Source organism: Camponotus vicinus, unplaced genomic scaffold (assembly GCF_025532165.1).
Source record: "Camponotus vicinus isolate PSW18456_S1 unplaced genomic scaffold, iyCamVici1.0 SCAF_12, whole genome shotgun sequence".
NCBI lineage: Eukaryota > Metazoa > Arthropoda > Insecta > Hymenoptera > Formicidae > Camponotus > Camponotus vicinus.
The window spans coordinates 17397405-17421636 of NW_028141948.1; the positions used below are offsets into that span (position 1 = coordinate 17397405).

The following is a 24232-nucleotide window of genomic DNA, read 5'->3' on the forward strand; positions in this document are numbered from 1 at the left end:
AATGAGGCAATTATAAAAGCCATATGTTCCATACCGATCTAAATACGAACGATGCTTTAATTAGGCTCGCGCTTGCGGATATTTGTTCAATTACGGCATCGTAATTTCATGATGTTCTAATTGCTCGCTCTCGTGGTACCATTATGTGACCGGTAACATAATTCTCCGACTTATTATGCGCAGCTCATACGTGTACAATATGCAGTATGTGTGATGAAAATGCACTTGACCGATCGCACCGATAGAAATAGAATGAAAAGCCTTTCGGCATGGATGTTTAAGTGCTATTTGCATGCATTTAGCGTTTCGTGCGCGGGAAAACTCGTTGCGTTTTCCGACGCGATACGCGCTCTCTCGAAAAGATGGCGAGAATTTTCACGTGTACGATAAATGAGAGTCGAGAACGTGACGAGTCACGAAAGGCGCCTACTTTACGCTTTCTTATCTTCGCTCTTCTTTAAAATTGCTCGGTGAACCGGATTAACCGACGATTATGAACGAGAGAATGTACAATTTTCTAGGAAAAAGAACCATGAATCGATTCGATTTTTAAACAAGATCATTCATTCGAAATGAAATGTTTTATTCGCTCTAATCGAATCTCTAGTAATTTGAGACTCCGTTTGTACGATAGTTTACGGAGCTGTTTTCTATAGACGCGATGCACTTGCGAGGGTGGCAAGCGTCGATTTCGAGCGTCGTAATAATTCATCGAGTTGCTCAGATTGCAGGGCGCTTTGTATGCGAGATGTTCAATTGGTATCGTCTCGAGGTTATTGCTGGCACGAGTATTTGCTTCCCGGCAAAATGGCACTTGCGCCGGACTTGGTATCCATAAATGTATACGTTGGTACGTATTATTCCGACGGTCTCGATTGCAAATGCGACGTATGCGAATCTCTTTTTAGGTAAAAGTGAATAATCGCGGAAATTTGTTCGTCCATAAAGGCATTCTAGCGTACCAACGTCTATATGTATGAAATTTACCAGAGATCTTTTCGCCGGCATTGAATTGCTTGGTTCCGGGTCGAATCTTGAATTCTACTACGTCGAGTGGAGTGCGAAGAGCGACTCGGAACTGGCGTCTACTTTCGTATTGGCGGCGACAGCGGAGGCGAGTCCGTTCGAGTACGTCTGTCGTTGTCATGAAAATGCAGAAAGCTTTGATTCCCGAGGACAATACGCTTCGTCGGCGAGTCTTCTCCTCGAGCTAATGAAATTTCATCGACATCGGAGTCGGGGCCGTTTGTGTGCTCGTCCTCAGGACCGGGGATTTCCTCGCCCGACCTCCTCGAGAGAAATCCTTCGACATTTTCGGCGCTGGTTGTGTGCTCGAGCAGCATCCACAACCCTACCTTTCCATTTCCCGGGACGACAACATCGCAGACGACAGCTTATCACATGCTAGCTATTCATTACGCGATACTTCTCTCTCTCTCTCTCTCTTGCTTAAGTCTGAACGGAGGATGTTCGAATGCTGCGTCGACATGCGAGAACGAAGGGAAGAAATTGGAACCGGATACAACAACATTATATACTTTAAAGTAATAATAGTAAATTTGTACAAGAATAATTTATAAGGATATGCGTTTAGAGAGAGTTGCTTTTTACGATCCGACAAGTAGACGAGAACGATATCGCTCTCTAACTAGTTTCGAAGCAGCTTTTTGCACAGACCGAGCGCTATGCCGACGATATAATAAACCCGTTAAAAGCCCATTACGACGCTTGTATGAAACCGCTCCGTAAACGAAAAACATCGATACCTCAGGGATTATTAAAATCTTGGTCATATTCGCGCGTCCGCCGACGGAATTATTTCGCGATAGCATCGTTGGAAACTCGCGGGTTAATTCCGCCGTGTTACACTTTCGCAGAGTTAACGGGAATTAAATGGATCTGAAGAGAAAACTAACGCTATTATATGCCACGGGGATAAGACCGGTCGCATTAAGGTGAGAGAGCACGGCAAATAGAATTATGCACGTCCTCTCGCGCGGGGATGCTACGGGATATGGATATCGTGGGATACCGCCGAATTTCGCATGTAAACAGGAGCACGTTGCGCAAACGAGGGAGACGGAGAGGGTGAAGGGAGACGGTAATTAGCGCCGGCGCTTTCCGATGAGATAGGTGCACCCGCGTAATTTGGCATTAAGTCGATTCATGGCGATCATTCTCGATCGAGAGCGAGTTACGACGAGATCGTGGCTCTCTCGAAACGATAATCGATGATTCGACGAAACGTATAGCCGTTTAAATACGACGAACGCTCGAAAAGCCTCTTTACCGCGTAATTTATCCTCGTCTCTTCCCCGGCTTGAAATTTCCCGCAAAGTTTCATTAACGCGCATCGCGCGTTAATTTATCTAACAAATAGACGAGCGATTATCAGGATACAAATTAATTACGGGTGTTTTACAATGTAAAATTTCGAAGAAAAGGAATTTTGTTGTAGAAATTCGCGTTTACTGAAAACCCGGGCAGTTTTTCATGCAAATGCCTCACCGATATCCACGTAAAGTGTTGCACACCCCGAGGAATTAGGTCGTCCTTTTTAGGTCGCTTTTTACGAATAATGAAACTTTGTATCAGGCACATCTACACGCATGTACATATCCGCGCGTTCGCGCATAATTAGCGCGTGTCGCACCAACGCAACTAGGACGTGATAATTATCCAATTGCGATGCACGAAACGCCCCGAAAAACAGAGTCCCTCCCAGCTAATCAGCTATTTAGCGTTAATTACGAGAACGTTTTCCGCGCGCGCGAGCGAGTCTAGCCTTTGAAAATTACGTCCTCTTCGCATATCGTGCGCATATCCTGTCAACGAGTCTGCCGGCATAATTTCGCGAGATTCTGCATAATGACGGTGTGCATCATATCCCTCTCTTCGTATCACGACGTACGACGACTCGACTGCGTCGTTTCATCTCCTCTCGAGGAGCCCGCTTTTCTCAAGGGAATCCTCGAGTCGTTAAACGTAGAGGTCGTAGAATCGTTTTGCTTCTGAACGGCGACAGTAGCTGGGATGCGGTTCGTTAACCCGAATTGCGGTTCGCGAGATTAAGAACACCAAGACGGTGGGAATCTTTGCGACGCGGGCGGCGAAACGTTCTCCTTACGCTAACGGCGGGAAAAGGCGCGCGTCTTCCTCGGGTGTCCCGAAAGTTGGCCGTGATCCAAGTTGCTGTGGCGTCGTCAAATTTATCGCTTAATTGCTTTCGGCGGACAACGGGCGCCCCGATAAGGAATGTACCGATATCCCTTCCCCCTTCCCCCCCCTTCTCGACCGATCGACCGACATGGACAAAAGCGAGAGACTTCATCGAGATTACCGGTCACGTTCCTACCGGTCTGCTATCACCATCGTTTCCTCTCTGTTCCACACCATGTTCCATGCTTCCTCAATCATTTTCATTCTTTTTATTCGACCGATGTCGCTAATCACCCCGCGATACGATCGGAAAAATTAGTAGGTCGCTCGTGTGTAATGCATACGCGCACTTGTGGTAATGAAATAAAAAAGTAATTTGTTTGTTGTAGGATACGATACGTCAGAGATGCACACACATGTCTCGATACGTTAGCGTAAAAATAAAAATTCTGGATTAACCGATTATAGTACTTTTATGTTTTACATAAAATGTAGATGTTTTACGTCAGTCTTGATTTATACATAAAAGAATGGAAACTATATAAAATGAAAACTTGAAAATTTATTTGATCTTTATTTTGATATTTATATGAACAGTAAAATTGCTTTCTTTTTACTATATTAAGTGAGGTCTGGACATTTTCTAAAGAGAAAAATTCAGACACTTTATTGTAATGCTGAAATAATATGATATTTTGAAAAATATCTTGTACCAATTCTTATATAAAGTCGAGTGAAAATACTATGCATGAATATAAATAAAGCTATCTATATTTAAATATAATTTTTGCACATAAAGTTTTTCTGTATATAAAATTTATCGTACAGATATTATTTTTGACTTTCTTCGCAACATCGAATTTTATCGATTTCACATTATTATTAAATTATGCAACTTTTATTATTTATATCACCGTTGTTTTCGAGATTGCAGCTTTTATAATGTTATTAAATTATAAGGTATTGCATTTTTTCACATCGCGAAATGTGTCTGTAAATTATCTAAAATATATTACGATATAATCTCTTACGCATTAGTAAAGAAATTTTTTATTATATTAATCTTTAAAATTTCTCGAAATTCTCTGTTACAGGTAAGAAATCTACAGAGCTGTTTGGATTTAACATAAATGATTCCATAAGATAAGAAAATTTGAGACTGCATCAATGGGATATTTTGGGGGTTCCAGTGACCATGAGGGAGAGGTACGTTACGCTTCCCGAAGGCCAAAGTGCAATATCGAACTCCGAGTATCGATATGCACCTTGCAACTGCAAAATTGGTTCCAAGTACGAAAGCTCGCTCTCTCGCCCTTCGTCCTCGCTGTCAAGGCATCGCTTGAATAAGGCAGGGGCTTCGGGGTCTTCCCGAGCAATTCCTGCTTGTGCGCCAGGCATTATTAATACGGTCTCTCTGTGCGACAGACTGTATTATGCTTGCCCGAAGGCCGAAACTCGCTTAGATCGTTCCTTTTCAGCCAGATCGATTCTCAAAGCCGGGGAAATTGCGGCACGCGAAAATACCGGTGTCTCTTATCGGGCGTAGAACGTAAGCTTCCTCTTGGAAAGGTGGATTTTTCATTGAGAGAGGATCGACGAGTATTTAATTATAAATAGATTACTGCAAATCGTTATTATTCGTCTTATTTATTCGCCAAAGATTTTCCATCGTGCAATGTCCAATTTTAGCTCAACCCGCACTTGGCTGTGCTAATAAAATATCGCGGTACATTAAGTAGCATGTGCGCGCGCGTTACCGTTCATTTGCATAAAGCGAGAACGCCAGTGTTCTCGTGCTTGAGAATGATTTAATTCAGGTATCAAGTCTGGATACGGGAATGCAAACGCTTTGTTACCGTTACTTTTGGCGTATCCACCCTCCTCCCCGCCGTCCCCGTTCTCGAAATTGTATTTCCCAAGTTAGTAATTTGTCGTCCTGCCGTGTCCGCCGACTCGCTCGCAGCTTGTTTCTTGCACTTAATTACTTGCGTTAGTAACTCCGCCGTCTTTTAGTTACCGTGAACAATGTAACGCGAAACTGGCTGTTCATCTTACGCCCTTACGTCTGCAGGGAGGGATTAATCAAATTTCCAACGAATGTATTTTGGATCCGTTGCACGTTCTTTTACGGCGTTTCTCTCACGTTATCGCGGTCTTGTTTTAGGATCTACCGTTTCTGAAATTTCGCTCGCACAGCGGCGATTTCGCGTCTTTATTCCGGCGTCGCGCGATTATTATTACCTGTCCTCCGTCGAGAATACGTAACGCGAATGCTGGCCCGACTTTCTACGCGTATACAGGAATGCATCGCCGCTAATTGACGTCAAGCGCCGATGAAATCGTGAACGCGCGAGTGAAGAAGATTGCTCGCCGAGCCGGCTGTGCCGTGTCGAAAAGTCTTATTAAGCCGCTAAACTCGCGCGACGTAAGACGAGACTAACCCATATTTGCCAACGCGCAAATACGGCACCTTACTCTATCCTACTCTGGCCTGCCGAGGCAGACTCTCTTGAGATCTCTCAGGTGAAGCGACAAAACCCAATTTCCACGATCCGTACGCGGCTTAAACGTATTAACGTGGTAGTAAAGGGACGCGACGCCTTCTCCCTGCATAGTATATCCCAATTTCGTTGCATGTACCCGTCCCAAGTTTCCCCGATATTTTGCTAGAGTTCGGTAGATTCGCGCAAATATTTTCCCCCGCCGTTCGCGTTTACTTTATAATCTCGTGGTTTGGCCATCGTTTTCTCTCGGCGCGTAGTTTGCCACTTTTTTACAATTATACCAAAACGTACACGCTATCTTTCGCCGCGAATGTAGCGCCCTGTATAATTGGTGCGACAAAAACATTCTGGATATAAAGAGCGCGCAATATTTTAATGGACTGTTTTAAAAGTGTAAAGCGCAAAGAGTACATCTCGCGGCTAATCGAAATTTAATTAATAAATTGGATTTCGAATGGAAAATTCCGCTCCTTTATTGACATGGAGTATCTTTACATTACTGTTCGAGTCTATAATTGTAATCACTTATTTCAAGATATTTCGAAAGTAAGGGAGCTCGCTTTTCTATGTTTAGTCTTTACGCTCAACTTTAAATCAGCTGTATCGCGGATATTTTGACGTCGCGCGTGTTTCGTTTTTTAAGTCAAAAAATATGAAATACGTTTATAAATCGAATGTATTAGGTTTGAGATTAAGCTTTATTTTTGAAAAAGATTTGCGGCCTTCAAACCGAGATGTGCGTGATTAGAGAATTTTAAAAAAGGATAAATTAATCGCGATACCTGTATAATATCTAATCTATATTTTTGTTCCAATACTGTTTAAATTGTATGAAACAGATCGATATAATTTGAATGCAGTTTGTGATATATCGATTTCGCATTAAATTTTCCCCGCATTAAACTTTGAGCGATCGCGTAAAAGCGTCAATTCCTATTTCATTGTATTGTTCTTTATCATTAATGGGCCGACTAGTCGAATCGAAAGAGCGGAATAGCCTGAATTCGAAACCAGAGCGCGTTAAACTGCATTATGCAACGCGCGGTATACAGCCTACGGGTATAATGCATTCTTTCACCGTTGCCGCTGTAATGCATACGCGAATCGTTCGTCGAACGTTCCCTTAAACGTGAAACGGAAATGGTTTCTAGCCGTTTCCGCCGAGATCGCGCGTATATTAAAGCGTTTTTCTTGGCGAAAACAAGAGCAGTTTGCAAATTACAATTTTCCGAATCCAAGCCAGAAACGTTTCGATCAATTATTACCATATCAAAAGTACGATCAAATTTTTTCGAATTTTTTACGCCACGTTGTACGTGGCACGTTTATTAAAAACTTTTTTTTTAAATATGTAATAACTACGAGCCATGAGAAACCGATGGAAATCGATGGAAGGCCGTTCGGGTCTAATAATGCCAGTCGTTCGCGAAAATCTCCGAGCAAGAATAGCACTTTCAGAAAAGGGGAAAGGGCAGACTCGTCCTTGTCGCTTGGTAAATTGAGTAAGCTCGAGTTTAATCGAATATCCAGCAGTGCCGCAGCAAGAAATAAAACAAAAAGGTCGGCTGGAAGGACGATTGAAAATGCGTCTGCAATCGCCTTTCTATCAAATTCGAATTTATCGTGATCCGATGTATATGTAACATTGCGCGACGCGTTCCCTTGCATGTATATACGTATTCGAGAGAACAATAACGACAAAATCAAAAACGAGAGCAGAATTTATCCAAAACGTAACGCATCGCGAACGCCCGGAACACGTAACGCGATAATGACTCGGCTCGGTAACATTGTTTTATTATCCGACGATATTAAATATCCTGAACATTTTTAGTTGGAAATATTAGCTCGCCGCATCGCAAAACTTTGAGTAAATACGGCGCCATTTACATTTTATCTGCGGCGAGAGAATTTTTTATCTGCGGTGGAGCGGCGCGTTATGTACAGGCCATCTACCTTCTGTAATATGTGTGTAAAAATTTAAATAAGCTCTCTCGTAATTATTTATATGACGCACGGAGGTATACGCGCGCGAATTGCATTTCCGGCTCCATTAGGACCTATCTATTTTTACTCAACTGCAACAAAAACCAGCGCATTTTGGAATTACAAATTAACGTAACAGCTATTTTTAATAGAATAAAAATTGAAGATTTTATTATCGCCGATATAAAAAATAAAAGATAACATTACGCTGACGATCGGATATAAATTAGCACGATAAATTAATAAGGATAAATTTCATTTTAATCAATTTTGACGTTTCCAAGTTTCTATAAATAGTTATCCAAAACTTTATTAAAAGAGATATATTTAAATTTACGTGAAATTTAACTCGTAGATTTGGCTTAACGAGAATAGAGCACGGCGGTAAGATTGATTTTAGGGTTAAGGTGAAGTCGCACATATATATACCGAGTGGTAAAACTTAAGTAAACGCGGCTGTGCGCGGCGCGATTTATTTGATAGAAACGGCAGGCTAACCGGATATTCCTTGTTATTGCGTGACGTGTCGGCCATAAAGCTCCGACGAATTATTGCCACGGATTCGCCACGGAGTAATGCGCCGAGCTTTCTGGAATCAAACGTGGAAATTCACCGTTAAACCGGATGTATCGGGTATATGCGAGCGATTTTTATCGAAAAATCAACACGATATAGCATTTTTATATGACTTTTTTGACTATACAATGCAACTATAAATGTATAATCCGATCAAAGATAGATAGGAATTATTAACGTCAACAAAGTTACGATTTAATACAGAAGCCAAAATTGAATTTTTTTTTAAATCGAATCGCAGATTACTTTAATTAAAATGTCGCTCGCATCGTCAAAGATGTGACGTCCAAGTTAAAGCCGTAATTTTGCAAAATTGTAACGCGACCGCGGAGAATAATTAATGATAGGAGAATTTTACGGCTGGGCGTACGTACGTGTACGATATCAATTATTAAAAACATAAAAGATTTCGTTGCATGATAAGCGATAATGAAAACTTTAATATACATTTGTAGAAAGCGAAATTTTAGTCGAGAAATGAATCACGGTAACAAATAATTAATGCGGCAATAATGCTCGTATCTGTAACTCTCATGCGAAATTCATTGCATCGCATGCGACAAATTGCGAGGATAAATAAAAGATTGGCGGAACGGGTTGAAATATATCGCTACATTATGCAGAATTTCTGTTCCGCAAGTTTAATGTATAAATTTTATACATGTTAGAATATTAATTTTATGTATACAGTATGTATTTGTGCGCGTAATATGAAATTATATTTGAAAATTATATTACGAATAATCTTAATAGCCTCAAGCGGAACTACATTAATCTCACGTTACATCGCTGCGTGGTGCACGCGAATGCGAAAAATTAAGAAAACCCCAGCTCGCGTCAATAGCGATTCGGTCCTGATCGCCGTCATCCGGCGAGATTATTGCTTCCTCGAGAATTATCGATAAAACATGGGAAGAAAGTAATTGTTCTGGCAATAAAATGGCGACGATCGCGTGCGGCGACCCGCAGAGACGACGATGACGATGACGACGACGACGACGTAGCGCAAAGCGTGGAAGCGGGAGGGGCAAAAAATGAGGGATACAAGGGTCGAAGGGATACGAGGGAGGAAACGCAGGTCACACGGCAGGAGGGGGAGGGTCCCTCTACCTTTCGCCGTATTTTCTTCCTATGCCTTTTATTTGTTTGCCTCTCTTCACCGGGGCCATTGTTCGCCCCGAGGATCGTCGCGGCGAGTTGAATGGCCCTTAAACAGCAGTCCGCATGTGCCGCTAACTGTGCACAATCGTCGCGTATGATGACACGGAGAACGTACACGCGGCGTGACACTCGCGTGACAGCCCCAGCGGCCAGGCTCCCGGTCGCCTCCCCCACGAATTAACGATAAATCAAGATAAATCGTTAACCGTCGACTTTAATCAATTGTCGCGTTAAAACCGATTTCGCTGGGGAAGGAAAGCGCTCGCGTAGAATGACTCTTCCTTGTCCGCCCCCTTTTTCCATTATCGAGATTCCGCATCCTCATTGAGGATATACGGAATAACATCGAAACGTTTACTGGCAATTAGGAACATAATTTGATTTTTTAAACGAATAATTAATTCCACATTATTCGCGGCGCGGACGTGTATATAATAATGTTTTCCATTACGCTATTAAACCCGCTAATGTATGCGAAAGCGATTAAATTCACCGGGGAGAAATATGTGCAACTATTTTATTAGCGAATTGAGAGTACTTGATTGTACTTTGTTATTGCCCGATGAGCGATAAACTGATACGTTAACTTTGTAACGTTTATCGTGCAAACAGAGCAGTTCAGTACGCTCGGTCGATCCGCCAAAGTTCGCGTTGGTCTAGAATACACTTGCAGCGATGAGAGATATAATTGTATGTATCCAAACATTATTACAAACATCAGAGTGAAGGAAAACACGCTAAGCGATGGATGTTTCGATGCAGTCGATATGCGGTTGCTGCAAAATTTTTCTTACGAATATCGCTATACAAACTGTGTGCGCGATAGATTATACGGTCAAACATGCTCGCCGTTTTGCACACATTTTGCGAAATATCACATTAATCCGCCTAACATTTGTCATCCCGATGAAACCGTGCAGTGTAGAGTATGTATTTCCATAGCGCGAAAATATACGAAAGGTGCGGTAACATCGCGAAATATTTTCCGCGGATGATGTCAAATATTTGCCGTTAATTTAACAATCTCGCAAATCGGGGGGGAAATCCATGCTTACATTTCCAAGCGTAACCGGAGGTTGCCCCGATAAAAGCGAGATGAATCGAAAATTCGCACGTTTGCAATTAAACTTTGTCGCGTCATCCCCTGATGGATATCCCGCCGAGAAGATGGAAGACGCGATTATCCTTCCTCGTGCTAATGCCCGAGTCCTTCCTCGTTTTATCCCCGAGCGCGATTATCGTCGCGGATGACGATCTTTGGCGCGACTCGCCCGGTTTTTTACGAGTTTAAAAAATTCCGAAATCGAAATCGGAAGGCTCGTCGTCGACGGAATCGCGCAGTCCGGCGCTTCTCGAAGGTCCGCCTCTTGAATAATGCAGGACGCTCGCCGCGCGAGAAACGTCGAACGTGACCGAAATGAAAGGAAAGGGTGCAGGATGGAGAAAAAAAAAGGAGCAGCGACCGGGAGAAGCCAACGTGTCTCGGTCAAAGAACGCTTTAAAGCGAGTCTGATCCCCGACGATCGTTCGTCCCGTCGTGAATGACGAAATCGGAAACGATCGGCGGAAGCACCGAGCTCGCTAAGAGCTCGCGTGTAAAGATACCCGTTGCTTCTTCCGGCGAGATGGGTCAATCGGTCTTTATCCATTTACGATGGATTATCGCCAAGATTTTTATGGGAGACGCAATTGTACACGTATTTCAAAGAATAATTGCTTCGCACGAAACACGTCACTTATCCTTCTAGTCTTTCAACGATAGGTGTCCTTACACTTTAATTTACGCTTACTCGTATAATTTATTGTCTGCGGTGATTGGGAAATTAAAGTTGATTAAGAAACTAAAATTATAGAAAATTGTATGATTGTAACGTAAGTATAAAAGGGATACTTGATAGGACGATAATTTTAAAGGATGTCAGTCTGGAAAACTGATGGTGCAAGAATTTTTTTCATAAAGACATTAATCTAGGAGGCCAATGATTACGAGTGATAAATGTCCGAGGTCGTAATGCGGCAACGCGAATCGATACTCGTCACAGTCAAGCTCGTCTTTGTTTCTTGCGTTATTACGGAATTTGTGGCCCGTCGAGGCCGATCGATTATGCGAAAGCGCGGCTGACTCTTTTGATACCGACACAATATCGCCGGTAAGAGAAAAAAAAAAGAAAGAGGAAGCGGAGAAAAACACAGAGAAGGCGGGAAAAAAAGAACGATCGGATGCCGGTGTGTCAACAGGTCGATAAAGGGTTGAAACGTGTGCACGTGTCCGCGCAAATATTTGCAAGCCCGCACCTTGCGCACCATCGGTGGGGCACGCGTCCTTTTTGGACTCTTGCCTTTCGTAAATAATGGATGTCGCTTTGAACGAGCGAGATCGGAAAAGGATTAAAATCGACGAGGGGAGAAATGCAGAAATGCGTCCTCACGCTTCCGTTTTCTAATCTTTCGCTCAAAAACGCGCGCTTTTAAAGTAAGAGGATCTACTTTGGAACAGTTTGATTTTTCTTGCGTTAGCTGTCACATATAATGTTGAATTTTGAAGTGAATGACATAGTTCTTTATCGCCCATTTAAAAATCCGACGTGACAGGTAACGCGAAAAGAATCAGAGTGTTCCGAAATAAGTTTGCGCTTACCCTAGATAAGTCAGATTTGGCCTGACGAATTAAATTTACAAATTATGATCTATATTTATACGTAGTTAATAAAATGGAATATATACATCAAAATTATCCGTTATATATTTCCGCAAAATCCAAGTTATCGAAGAAACTGAAACACGCTTAGAATTTTTAATAATGTCCAGCGACAAGATTATCAATCGCAACATTGATTTAAATAAATATACATATATATACTCGATAAAAGTTAAATTGAAGCGTTAGCATGGGAAGCGAAGCAGGAAAGTGAGCAAAATGGAGGAAAATTGTCGAGTAAACGGAGGAGGAGGAGGATTTCTATTTTCTTCAAGTCCACTATGAAGCGGATCAATTTCATTTTCCCTCAAGAGTGTAGAAGAAAAACAAGCGCTCGCTCTCTCCTTCTTCACAGTCGCGTCGAGACGAACAGACGAGCGAAAAGTGTCGACGGCAGAATACCTTAAACTCTGGAAAGTTGTTAATCTCGTTGCTTCTTTGTTTTTTTTTCTTCTTTTCGCCGTGGTTTCGTTCGATCCTCCAAGCCCGACAAGAAGCTTCTTCTTCGTCGTTCGAGCTGTCGCCGTCTCTGAGCACGTAACAGCGAGTTAAAACGAAGTTTTGTCAAGAAAGTAAGCACAATTTATTCTCCGTTTTTTCCTCTCGAGCTTCGAACTGAGATTCGCTCCGACTTGTCTTCAGTGGCGAAATGGATAATCAACGATCTGTACGAAGCCAGTTAAATTGTCCTTTTCCTCTGAAGTATAATGATGGAAAATTTTAAGTATATCCAATATATTTTTTTTCTTATCTTATTCCTTCATTATTGGAATATTAATTACGTGCAATGAGCATTTATAATTTATACGAAATACTTAATTTCGATATAAAAGGATAAAAATATCGACCAATCAAATAACTTTTCATTCTCAATATCCGATATGAAATTTATATTTTACGCGAGATAAATTTAGAAGTAAAAATTCTACATTATTTTGTAATAAAAAGATGGTTTCGCGATAAAAGATGAGAAAGATCAATTTGGAAGATGAATGAAAAAAAGAAGAATGTTGGCGCGCATTTTGCCGAAAGAGTTTCGCGCAAGTTGCTCTTTGTCACGTTTTTCCTATTCAACTTGCGGAATCAACCGAGCCGCCTCTTTGTCGGTTGCTTAATTAACACCTCGCTGTTATTGGTCAGAGAACCACGCTTTTTCCCCGCCTCGCTATTCTTTTCATTCCAGCCATTCTTCTTTTTTTAGCAGTCGCGGATGGCGGAGAGAATATCTTTGCTCCATTCGCAATATGTCGTCCGTGGATCCATTCTTTTGGAAAGAGAAAAGATAGTGCGTTTCTCTCCTTTTCATTTTCCTTCTACTTTTATTTAAAGCACGATACGTATTCTCACAACGTTGATATATTTTCCTTGCAACAATAATACGTAAAGTTGGGACGAAAATGCGATACGTTTCTTGTTTACGAATAAATCAGATTGAATGCTCAAGTGTGACGGCAATGTAATTTAAACTGCATTTACGTATCCGCAGATTGTATTATAATTAGACGATAACGAGATTCGCAAAGCTGCCGATGATCGATCGTCGGCTTTATCGCGCTAACGTTTCCGCTTGGCCTTTCGGATTCGATTCGGTGGAATCGCCCGACACGGACAGCTCTCGGTTGAATTTGATCAGAAACAAATGGGAACGCGGCGTGCTCTGCGATTCCACTGGATTAATCACACAATTGTGACATCGTGCGAAAGACGTCTCGTCGTTTCATCGATATAACGCGATTCGATAATTTCCACGAGAGACACAGAGAGACGCGCGATCCGATTCCAATCGATATTCCGTGCCGAATAATTAATAGTAGCGAAACGAAATGCACTATCGATACCTTCAGGCGATACGAATCGCTATGACATGCCAATCGAAACTCCCATATCTAATCTATCTAGTTCAGATATAGAGATTATTCAGATATAGAGATTAACGTTTATCTCTTGTCATCGTGAATTTAACGAGAGGAGATTAACGTAAAGCCGAATTATCGACGTAAGAGGATAGCGCACGTGTCATTTTTTTCTGTACGTTCATTGAGATCATTTTTTTATATCGAATACGATATACTCGAAATACCTGTGTCGTCAAAATACGAGCGGACGAGATATTTTTAAGGAAAAAAATTATATTTATTTCGCTTTGTTACATAAGATATATCATTCTTTTACGCCTTAAGGGTTTCCAGAGTTCGCTTCGCAAAGTCTATAATTTTCCGTCTTAAGCAATCCGGCAATTAAAGAGTCTTGGATTAAAAGTTTTCTAAAGTAAACGCGAATGCAAATTGCTCGAGAAATACGATTCCGCGCGTACGTTCTTTCTTTCAGGGGTAGCGGCCAAGGTGCAATCTTAGCGAGATAATCCCGATCGTCATTGAATTCCGTTAATTGGCAGAATTCCGGGCACAGCCGCGAAGAAGCGCTAATAAGTGATTCAGATTTTAATCTCGATCACTCTCCGTCTAGCCAGATAATAGCGTGATATTATGGCCGAGCTGCTCGCCGGTAGTCTGCTTTTGCGGATTTTTATCGTTGGATAAGCTAGAAAAAAAGGAGAATAAAATAGAAGGAGGACGAGAGAGAGAAAGAGAGAGAGAGAGAAATAAAAGACCAATCGCGCTCTTGTGCCGGCGCGATTAACGTCGAGAAAGCAAGAAGCAGTCGAGATACTCCCGCTGAAGGAAACTTTTTTAATTTCGAACATCCGCGGAAATTATCGACTAACTTCCTTCGGCCGGGGTTTACTACGACTGACTATTCTCTGCCTACTATCCTATCCCACTCGGTGAATACGTGGATACCCGGCCGCTATTCAAATTAAGCGAAAAGTTCATCTCTGCCGCTCTCGCAGAATATCCCGAGCGATTACGCGAGCATTACCGACGTCGCCGACATTCCGCAACGACCGGGGCAAAAAATGGCGCGAATCCCATAGCATCGCGAGCAGCGAGCATCCATCGAGATTTGCATTCGACCGATTGCCGATTATAAAACCTAAAGACCGCCGATGAGAGGAAGCTATCGCACATCTTGAACGAAGTGCAAATCACATCATCGCGCGTACGTAAACAGTCGAAATGACCGATTAATATACCATCGTACATATTATCTACTTGTTTCATCGAGATACTTTTGGAAAATTGCAAAATTATTTTCACGCGCAAAATTGAATTATGATAAAATGATATTAGAATTTTTAGCGAAATTATCGCATTCGCAATTTTTGTTAGCTCGAGTTTACTCGGTCGCGCAATTAGCGAAATTTTCACCCGGGGACGCTTTCGCGTAATTGCACAGCGTTGCGACTATAACGCGTTAGCTACATTCGCGCGATAGTACATGAAATGAAGATACACGAGAAACGCAATAACGGTAATGTGGAAGCAGTGGAAGGCGGCGAACGAGCGACTTCGCGTTGATTTTTTATTTTTCCTCTCATTATACCGTTCCTTATTTTTAGACTTGCCACTTTCCATCGTCTTCCTTCTCTCTCTCTCGTCTTTCCTTAAGGAATATCAACTAGCCATATCTCTCTTCGCTCACCTTGTTACGGCAGGCCTATTGAAATTTACGATCTTCTTGTTTTATTAGAGAGCCCCTGTCGTAACCCCATAGCTAAGGGTCTATAGCATTTCGCTCATGAATTATGAAACTATAAAAAAGATGAAGAGCCATGTACATTTTGCTGCAGAGCATCTTTTGAGAAATTCAATTAGAGATTAAAAACCCTCAATATTTTTACGAGCGGATTGTTCCACTTAAGCTATTATAATGTCGCGTGGAATGAAGATTAATTCTGCCGATTTCGCGAATCTCCTACGCGGATGCATAGCTAGTTACTCGTCGCAATAATATACTTCAAGTCGCAGTAATGGTCGTGTATTATGACACGCAAAGGAGCTTAATCGGATCTAAGTGACCTAGTTGCGTCGGCGCTTCGCACCGTCTAATCAACACCGACTCTCGTCTGCCTCTCGCGAGAAGGTACGACGATTAAAAGAACATCTCTGAAAAATGTCCTGAAAAATGATTTCCACTAGTAAAATCGTATATCATTTTAAATACAAAGATTATTAAAAATAAATATTTTAATAGCTTTGCTTAAATTTGTAAATTTACTTTTTTCATAGAATATTAAATACATATAGTATTTATTTGAAATTTAATAATGGAAATTATAACGATTTAAATTGAAACGATAATAATTTTCGATTACATCAGAAACTTTTATTTTTAAAAATAATATTTAAAGTTGTCAACGCAAAACTTGTGTTTCGTTTATTTCAAATATTTTATTTTCTCTAGTATAATAACGTGTATTTTATTTTCTTTAGTATAATAACAAAGTATTAAAAAAGAGTATTAAAAATAGTGAAAATATTATGACATGAAAAAATTATTTCAGAAATATTATTTTACATGTTATGCAGAAAGAAAAATAAATACAATAAAAAGTACGCATTTATTTCAAAAGTAACCATCGTTTATTTTTGTGATGCTAATTTAAAAAAAACGACTAATTTAACGAAACATAAAACTAAGAGTAACAGAGAAATAAAATTCAAATTCGTAATGTTTAAATATTTTATTATTTTCATACGAGAGAGATAATTATTTTAATTCATTATTTGAAGTTTCGAGAACGAGCACGTATTTGAAATATTTATTTTATAATTCATGAAACTAATTAAATATTTTAATGCAAAAATTTAATTAACACAACTAAAATTTTTTTACTTTAATTATAAGTAGATATTACATAAATTTTATATTTTCATATTTTATTTCCCACCAAATTATATTAATATAAATTATATTAATATAATATTATACTATAATATTTCATCTATGTCTTTTTCTTCTACACACGATAGATATAGAAAAATATAAGTATCAAGTAAGAAAACTCGTCTGCCTGTTAACAACCACTTCTTTTACGCTACCGTGCCATGTACCATACGACGCCGGATATTGATATTTGCATTGTCAAGGAATATTTTATGCCTGTGCACTTCATCCAGCGTGCACAGAAATATCATTCTGAAAGTTTGCCGAGAAGTTTGTCGGTGCCGCGTACGGAAGTTGCGCGCGACCGACCGTCTATAGCCATCCCGCAAATTACTCCGATGGAGTAGATGCATATAGCGCATGTTAAGGTGGAGATTTAGGAGAGGTTGCACGGGTCGATGCGCGGTCTCTATAACGAAGCGAGTCGTCGAAACGTATAGTCGTATCGGCGCGAATCGAATTCAAATTGACACAATTGCTTACAAAGGTTTACGCCAGTTTATAAAGATCTCGACGGACGCGACGAACGAAGCCGAGCGAAAGAATTTCCCCGAGCCAAAGTCGATGCGAAATATGCAACTATGCGGTGTACGATAACTGTGCAACCGTAAAAAAATCTCGCCACTCCATTTGTAGCTTTCTTATCTTTTTGGTAAATTCAACTTAAAGTACGGATCGTAAATCTAACGGAAGAGCGAGAGAATTGTATTCTCGCGAGGAATTGTATTCCTGATGCGAATCGAAACCGATTTTTCTTCAGCGGAAGTTTAATCCACAAGCCGTCCTCTCGATGTAACTTTCTTTGTTCGCAAACTTTAATCGATAAAGATCGCGAAATAATAATACCTCGTTTGTTGTTTTAAAGTGTTGTCGTATTATCTTTCTCGATGTTGTTTTAACCGAAGGTGTTGAATAATTCGTTGCTTAAGATTCGAATCAAATTTTTTTCTTTCATATCGAGAAATCGGAAGCCAAGAATGGTACGAAATAATCATCTCTCGCAGGATGTACACGCGCGCATTACTATTTCTGTAGAGAACGATAAAAAACGCAGGCGAAGGGAAAGTCGGGGGTTAAATCGGCGGAATCGAAAATACGGTTCCGCGAGTTTTCCATTCGATTCCATTCATCGGTCGATTCTCCCCGGTCGGCTTTCGGAAATCCCGTGTCTCGTAAATTTCCGGAAGTAGTTCTTCCCGAGGGAGAACAAACGTCGTATTGTTTGGTCCGGAATAGCTTCTTACATGGATGTCGTTGGCTCACGTGCATCCTTAAACGGGGACACGCATACACTGGCGCGATTGCCATGCGCAACCGCATTTACTCGCTCGCATAAATCTTGTCGCGAATATGCCGAGGTGGAAGCAGCGTAAAATTAAGACCATCATCCACCTCGGCTTACGCGATAACCGCAACGGGGTTTTGTTCCTGCTTTGCCTTCGCCGAATTTTTTCTCGAAACGATCGGGAAAAAATCTCGATCGGTTTTTACAACAAACAAAATAATTAAAATCAAAACTAAAACTTTGAATTTAGATATTACTTTGATTTCAACAACTGTCATTTAATATACATCAACTTGTCTAATACAACAGTTGATATGATTTTGCAGAATGCGGTGTTAATCTAGTCGCTCTTGTATTAGAGGAAGCTAATAATCGCAATTGACCACCTCATAAAGAGTAGAGTGCCATCGTGTCGTGTTCCCTTTCCGTGTGCGCGAGTGTGAGTATCACCCTGATTAACACCCGGCACGCTCTCCCCTTTTCACGCCTACGGACAGTCGCAGTCGGCGGTAGAGACTAGAACTGGGTGTTACATAGGGTAACTTTATGAGCATGGCTGCCGGCAAGAGCGGCCGCGCTTCCATTTCCCCTTTGGATTTTCAAAAGCCTCCTGAGGGGACTGACCCTATTCCAAGTTCCTCCCGGTCTCGCGCTGGCTAGCTAACGCGAAAATATTACGTTTCCAACTCGGTTTAGTCAAAGACACGTTGCCCGACATTCTCCTGTGATTTATCGCGGCCGTTCATTTTCGGAAATTGCACTGTCCGCGCACGAGGAGCGGTGTTCAACGTCGATTTGTTCATCGCGGCACGTTCCGAGCAAATGGCCGTCGTTCAACTCTCTCCGCGGAACAAATAACCCTCTCGCGGATAAACATGGTTCTAATTAATTGTTATTCGTAATGGAAATGAAGAACATCTTCTCGTAGAACGTCCGAGATGTATCCGAGATGTTCTCGCGAAAGCTGTACAACTCTTGCGAGTCATCGCGAGAGGAGAAACGTCAAGCGTAGTCGAGTTTAGTCCGATTTATGTCGGCCGCAATACGCGTAAGATAACGCAGCAGCAACGTAACACGTGCGTACGGTCTCGTATCTGTAACTGTCGCGTATGCAAAAATTTCTCCGGCACTTGCACCGAAAGTAACAATGACCTGCGCGCCGCACCTCGTCGTATAATTCGCTCGACGTGGCTTATTGTCGGATACATTTCACAATGCATTACTGTCAGTGGCAGTGGCGCGTGATGCTTTCGCGAATGTCTTGAATGTCTTGCTACTGACTGTACTGTAAATTATATCTCTATGACGGTTCTGCGTTAATAGTGCATCGCATTAATGTGAAAATCAAAAAGAGAGAGAGAGAGGGATGGAAAAGAGAGTCGTCGTATCGTGTTAAAATTTCTGATCCATAACAGACTGTACTGCGATAAATAATGCATGTTTCTGCACTCAACTGCGTTTTCAGAAACATTAATTAGAGTAAACCATTGATGCGTTATTTTTTTGGCAAAAACGCTCGTCGCAGATTCGCTCGATAAAAATTACAAACGATTTTTCCAACAGTCTTCTTCACGCTTGAAACGGTAATCAGCTCTTTTCTATCAGATTAGAAAAGCTATAGATCTTTTATTATTTTCTTTTAAGATGCAGGACCAAAAAAATTAAGATTAAATTATAAAATTCCGTAAAAATCGTTGTTCACTCTGAAATCGTATTACATTTTAAATTTACCGTTTCCTGTGCGATATAAAAAAAGATTACTGCGAGATTATAGATATCTCTCCAGAGATATTCTCTTTCTTTGAAACGGCGTTGATACACTTTAGCAGCGCAAATTTTGCAATTTAAACGAAATCGATATTTATAGCAAAGAAGTAAAAGAGGAACGATATTAAAGAGATCACTTGTTCATGCAATTCGTATCAAAGCCATCCGGAAAAAAATGAATATCTCTTTATATTTCTCAATATAACGTTAGGATCTTTTATCTATTATTTATGTCGTAAGTTAGATCCACGCTCCAGACATCGACAGACGGGCATTCGGGATTTTCCGAAACATACTTTCTACCTGTGTCGATACCTGTAATAGTAAAAGATGCACTCCTCAAGTTTGTAAGATGCCATTTATTCGACACGGTGAAAATATATTGCGAGATATTTTTTCAAAGCACATCTCGAGTTTAGCTGAAAAATGATTGATACATTATTTAAAAAAAAAATATCTATAAACGTATCATTATAATATATTGCTATTAACATTAATAATATTTCTAGATATTCACATTAATATTTATAGATGTGTAATATTTATTATTAAATATTACATACAGCTGCATGCAATATACATGACGTACATGATTTCCAGCCATGCAAGAGACACGAGATGGTTAATTTAAATATCATATTACATGAATTTATTCATCGGCATTTTGCACATTAAATAAGACTTTGCGCTTAAGAAAGCCCGAGGACGGCCAAGAGTTTATTTCTTCCCATAACTTTTGACGCGGAACAAATTTTGTGTGTGTCTTGCCATTTCCGTTCGGGACGAATCTTTCATCTATTCCTGAGAGAATTGTCTCGCTAGATTTCCATTCGTAACCGTTTTCGCGATCTCGCGAAATAGAGTTCTCTCTTGCGCGCGCGTGTCGTCTCGATTTCGCGTACGCACGGATTTTAGGCTACACTTATTCGAGCTGCGTAGCGTCTACATCATTTTTCGCGTGTCTCGTCGAAATTCGACGATCGGTCGATCGATCCGTAGGGGAAAATTAATCACGTATAATCGTAGCCGTACATCCGACGAACGGTCTTGACTTCCATCGCGCGCACAGTAAGCTACGTCGAAGTAAGAGAGGAGGAGAAATAGTGGAGGGAGGAGAGGGTGATCGATCCTCTCACCGAGGGGCGAGGAGCGGAATCTACAGAATAGCCGGTATCATCTTCCAGAAGGAGAACAGAAGGGGACAAACGTTGTCGTGGTGGCGAGAAGGTGGTGGCGAAAGGGGGCGCCGGGGATAGAGGGTGACGAGAGAAGCGGGCAGGCTGGCTGGCTGGCTGGCTGGCAGGGTCGGCGGTGGCCCTTGTATTGATTCACAACCCCTGTCGTCCGCCCTCTCGCCGCCGAGCCACGCAAGTCGAGAAAGAGAGAGGGACGGTGGGGTGCGATAGAGGGAGGAAGGATCGTAGTCAGCCCCTAAACATTGGCGTAGAGCATCTAGACGTCGCCATGTCAGAAATTATTGCCGAGTAGCGCTGGCGTCAGAAGTTTCGCGTGTAACTAACGACGTATTCGGACACGAATAATATCCCGATGCGAGCGACCGTTTTGCTGCATGTACAAGCGCGCGCATACGAGTACTTGTTATAATCGAGTAATTCGCGATGCGACGCGTCAAGACTCGTTGAAATAATCCCGCGGTGATTCACAGCGTTGTTTCTCGATCGCATCGCGCGTTTGGATTTCAATTAACGTCGAATGCGAAAACGGTTGCTCGACGGCCCGCGAGAAACGATGAAAAATCTTGCGATTGTCCGAAAGAGCGCAATTTCCAAGCTATTCAACCAATACCCGAGGTTCTCTGCCTTTGACCTGCCGCGCCGATAGCAGGATGAATGTGTCGGAGGTGGTGGATAGGTGGCATCGAGAATCGGAAAAGGGTTAGAGAGAGAGAGAGAGCGAGAGAGTCGGGATTTGACGTGTGCAGAGGGATGGACGAGCGAATTCAGAGGATAGACATGCAATTATTACGAAGATTGCGTACGCTCCCTTTCCATTTCTCTTTGTCATTCTTTCTCTCCCTTTATCGCTTTTTCTTTCCATTCAAAATCATGTCTGCGACAAACGAATCAGGAGGATTAATAGTTTCATACGATTGTTCCCGTTGTTTAAAACAAACAATAAAACACGCGTCGACAAACACGCTTTACTCGACAAATAGTTAGACGAAAGGGAGAAAAAGGGTTTGTATGCGCACTGTCTACCCATGCGACATAATATGTAGGAAACGCCATTTTAAAAAGCGGACTCGAGAGATGTCTGACTGAGCGTTAAATAGGCGCTCGATTGAGTAGAGCGAACATACAGTCGGACCTTGACAAAGTGAGCCATTAAACTAGAAAAAAAGAGCGTTTCTCCAACGTGTTTTTCCCGCGAAAGTAATTTCATATATTGCCTTTCCAACATTATTTTGTACCGTTGTCAATTTTCTCAATCGTGTTTCGCAACATGGCGTAATCTGAACCGCATTCTCGCAGTCTTAATATTCTTTTACGATCACTTGTGTGTTGTCAGGAATAAATTCGAAACAATGATCCGATGAGAAGAGTCGATCGATTTATACCGACGGCACTCGAAATTTTGTGGACCAAGGAAAGAATGTATAAAAGCGGGAATTTGCTAGTAATGCAGCACTTTGCATTCGACGACGATCGAAGGCGGTTATTAAGGCCAAGTGTCATCTCGGACGATGCCATTTCGGTCCTGAACATGCCTCGTTCGCCTCCAGGTGTCTGCCCCTTTCGCTTCCTTTGCGACGAGACCTCTTTGGAATTTAATAATTTCACGGCGAAGAGAGAAACGTCTCTTAGGCGTACAAATCGCAATAATAATTTTGTGTTCATATATTTATATATATATATTTTTTTTTGTTTTATTTTTTATCTGCCGCTTTAATTAAAACGCTCGGAGAGCATTGCACGCGAATCGCATTTAATTGCAACGATTTAATCATTCATATAGACACTCTTACGACACTTATTTTTTTTCGTACCCAGAAATCGCGGACACGCACACTATTAAGACCGACGAGAATGCAGTTTCGTTCCCCTTTGTATTCATTTAGCCAAAATATTTCGCCCGTACACGTGTCTAGCGAATCGTCACGAAACAAATTGCGCGCATTTGCGAGCACTTGCGCGAAGAAACAGGAAATTTCGTCCGACTTTATTAGCGCAACGGAATGCGTCTGTGAAAAGACGTACTCGGAATTTATTAGCTGCATTGAAAGGGGAAGACACGCGCTTTTATCCTAGACGAATGATCTTCCCGTGCGCTTCCTTTTTCCACGACTGCCAATTTGTTCGGCACTTTTGCCACTCGAGTCTTCTTCATCTTCTTTCCCTTTGCGCCGTCTTAGTCTCTTTATTCTTGAATGGTAAATTCACGACTCTGTAGAAATCTTCGATAATTTCGATTCAGCCTTTGCAAGATAAATTAGGCGATAAAATGTGTTGATATGTTTATGCATTTTGAAAAGGGCTAACAAGTGTTTACAAAATCCCTGGCGCCATGCAACAAACGACGGTGAAACTTATTGCCGTTAAATTATTTTCGCTGATTTTGACAGTCTCGAGATTGATGTCCTCACGGCAGAAGGAGCGTGAACGGTTCATTAAGTGCGTAACAGAGGAAATCCAGATAGAGAAAGAGAGAGAGAGAGAGAGGGAGAGAGAGAGAGACAGGCGAGTTGAATCAGCCGGTCGCTGGTTCGCTGCGGCTTTTGAATTTGGTTTCACGCCCAACAGATCATGTCCGAATTGTATTACGGCGAAATTTCTCGCAAAGTTACTGGTCGTAATTGCTATTCTCTCGTCGGCCCCGCATACGTTACGTATCTCGCATTAATCCCGCGTTTCGCCCGCGTGGTTTTTGCGCGCGAGCGAATTTGCATTCGTCGCTGATGTTTTATTCGTTCTTTCGCAAATGCTTTGTTTTGCGTGTCCACATTTTTCTACCGAATGGAGAAAACCAACATTTTTATCGTACCTTTCTATCCCTTTACTACGACAAATACATTGTAATTCCTCAGCAGAATGAAACCAGCAATTGTAACAATTACGATCGCGATAAAGATTTTTCTCGATATTAATTTCCGATCGCGATATATTGTCAAATTAATATTGCTCGAAATATCCATAGAAAGTGTTCAAAGTCATGTATAATTCTCACTACGGTGACTTTTGTCAAAAGAAACATTAATAACAATCATTTAATTTAGTTGCGAGAAATAAAATTTTTTTAAAATAAATCATGACGAAAAAGAGATTTGAAAATAAAATTGATTGTCTGGAA

The 24232-nt window shown here is 41.4% G+C and overlaps 1 protein-coding gene across 2 annotated transcripts in view; it reads left to right on the forward strand.

The window, feature by feature from the left end:
- Positions 1-24232, forward strand: part of Sdc (Syndecan) — a 69373-nt gene that overhangs the window by 31741 nt on the left and 13400 nt on the right. The window contains exon 1 of one of the 2 annotated variants that reach the window (XM_083084375.1): positions 4312-4365. The exons of the other annotated variant lie outside the window; for it this stretch is intronic. Coding sequence (XP_082940501.1) covers positions 4327-4365 — 39 coding nt within the window. The 5' untranslated portion in view covers positions 4312-4326. Of the gene's footprint in view, positions 1-4311; positions 4366-24232 lie in introns of those variants that run through there. 2 annotated transcript variants of the gene reach the window in all.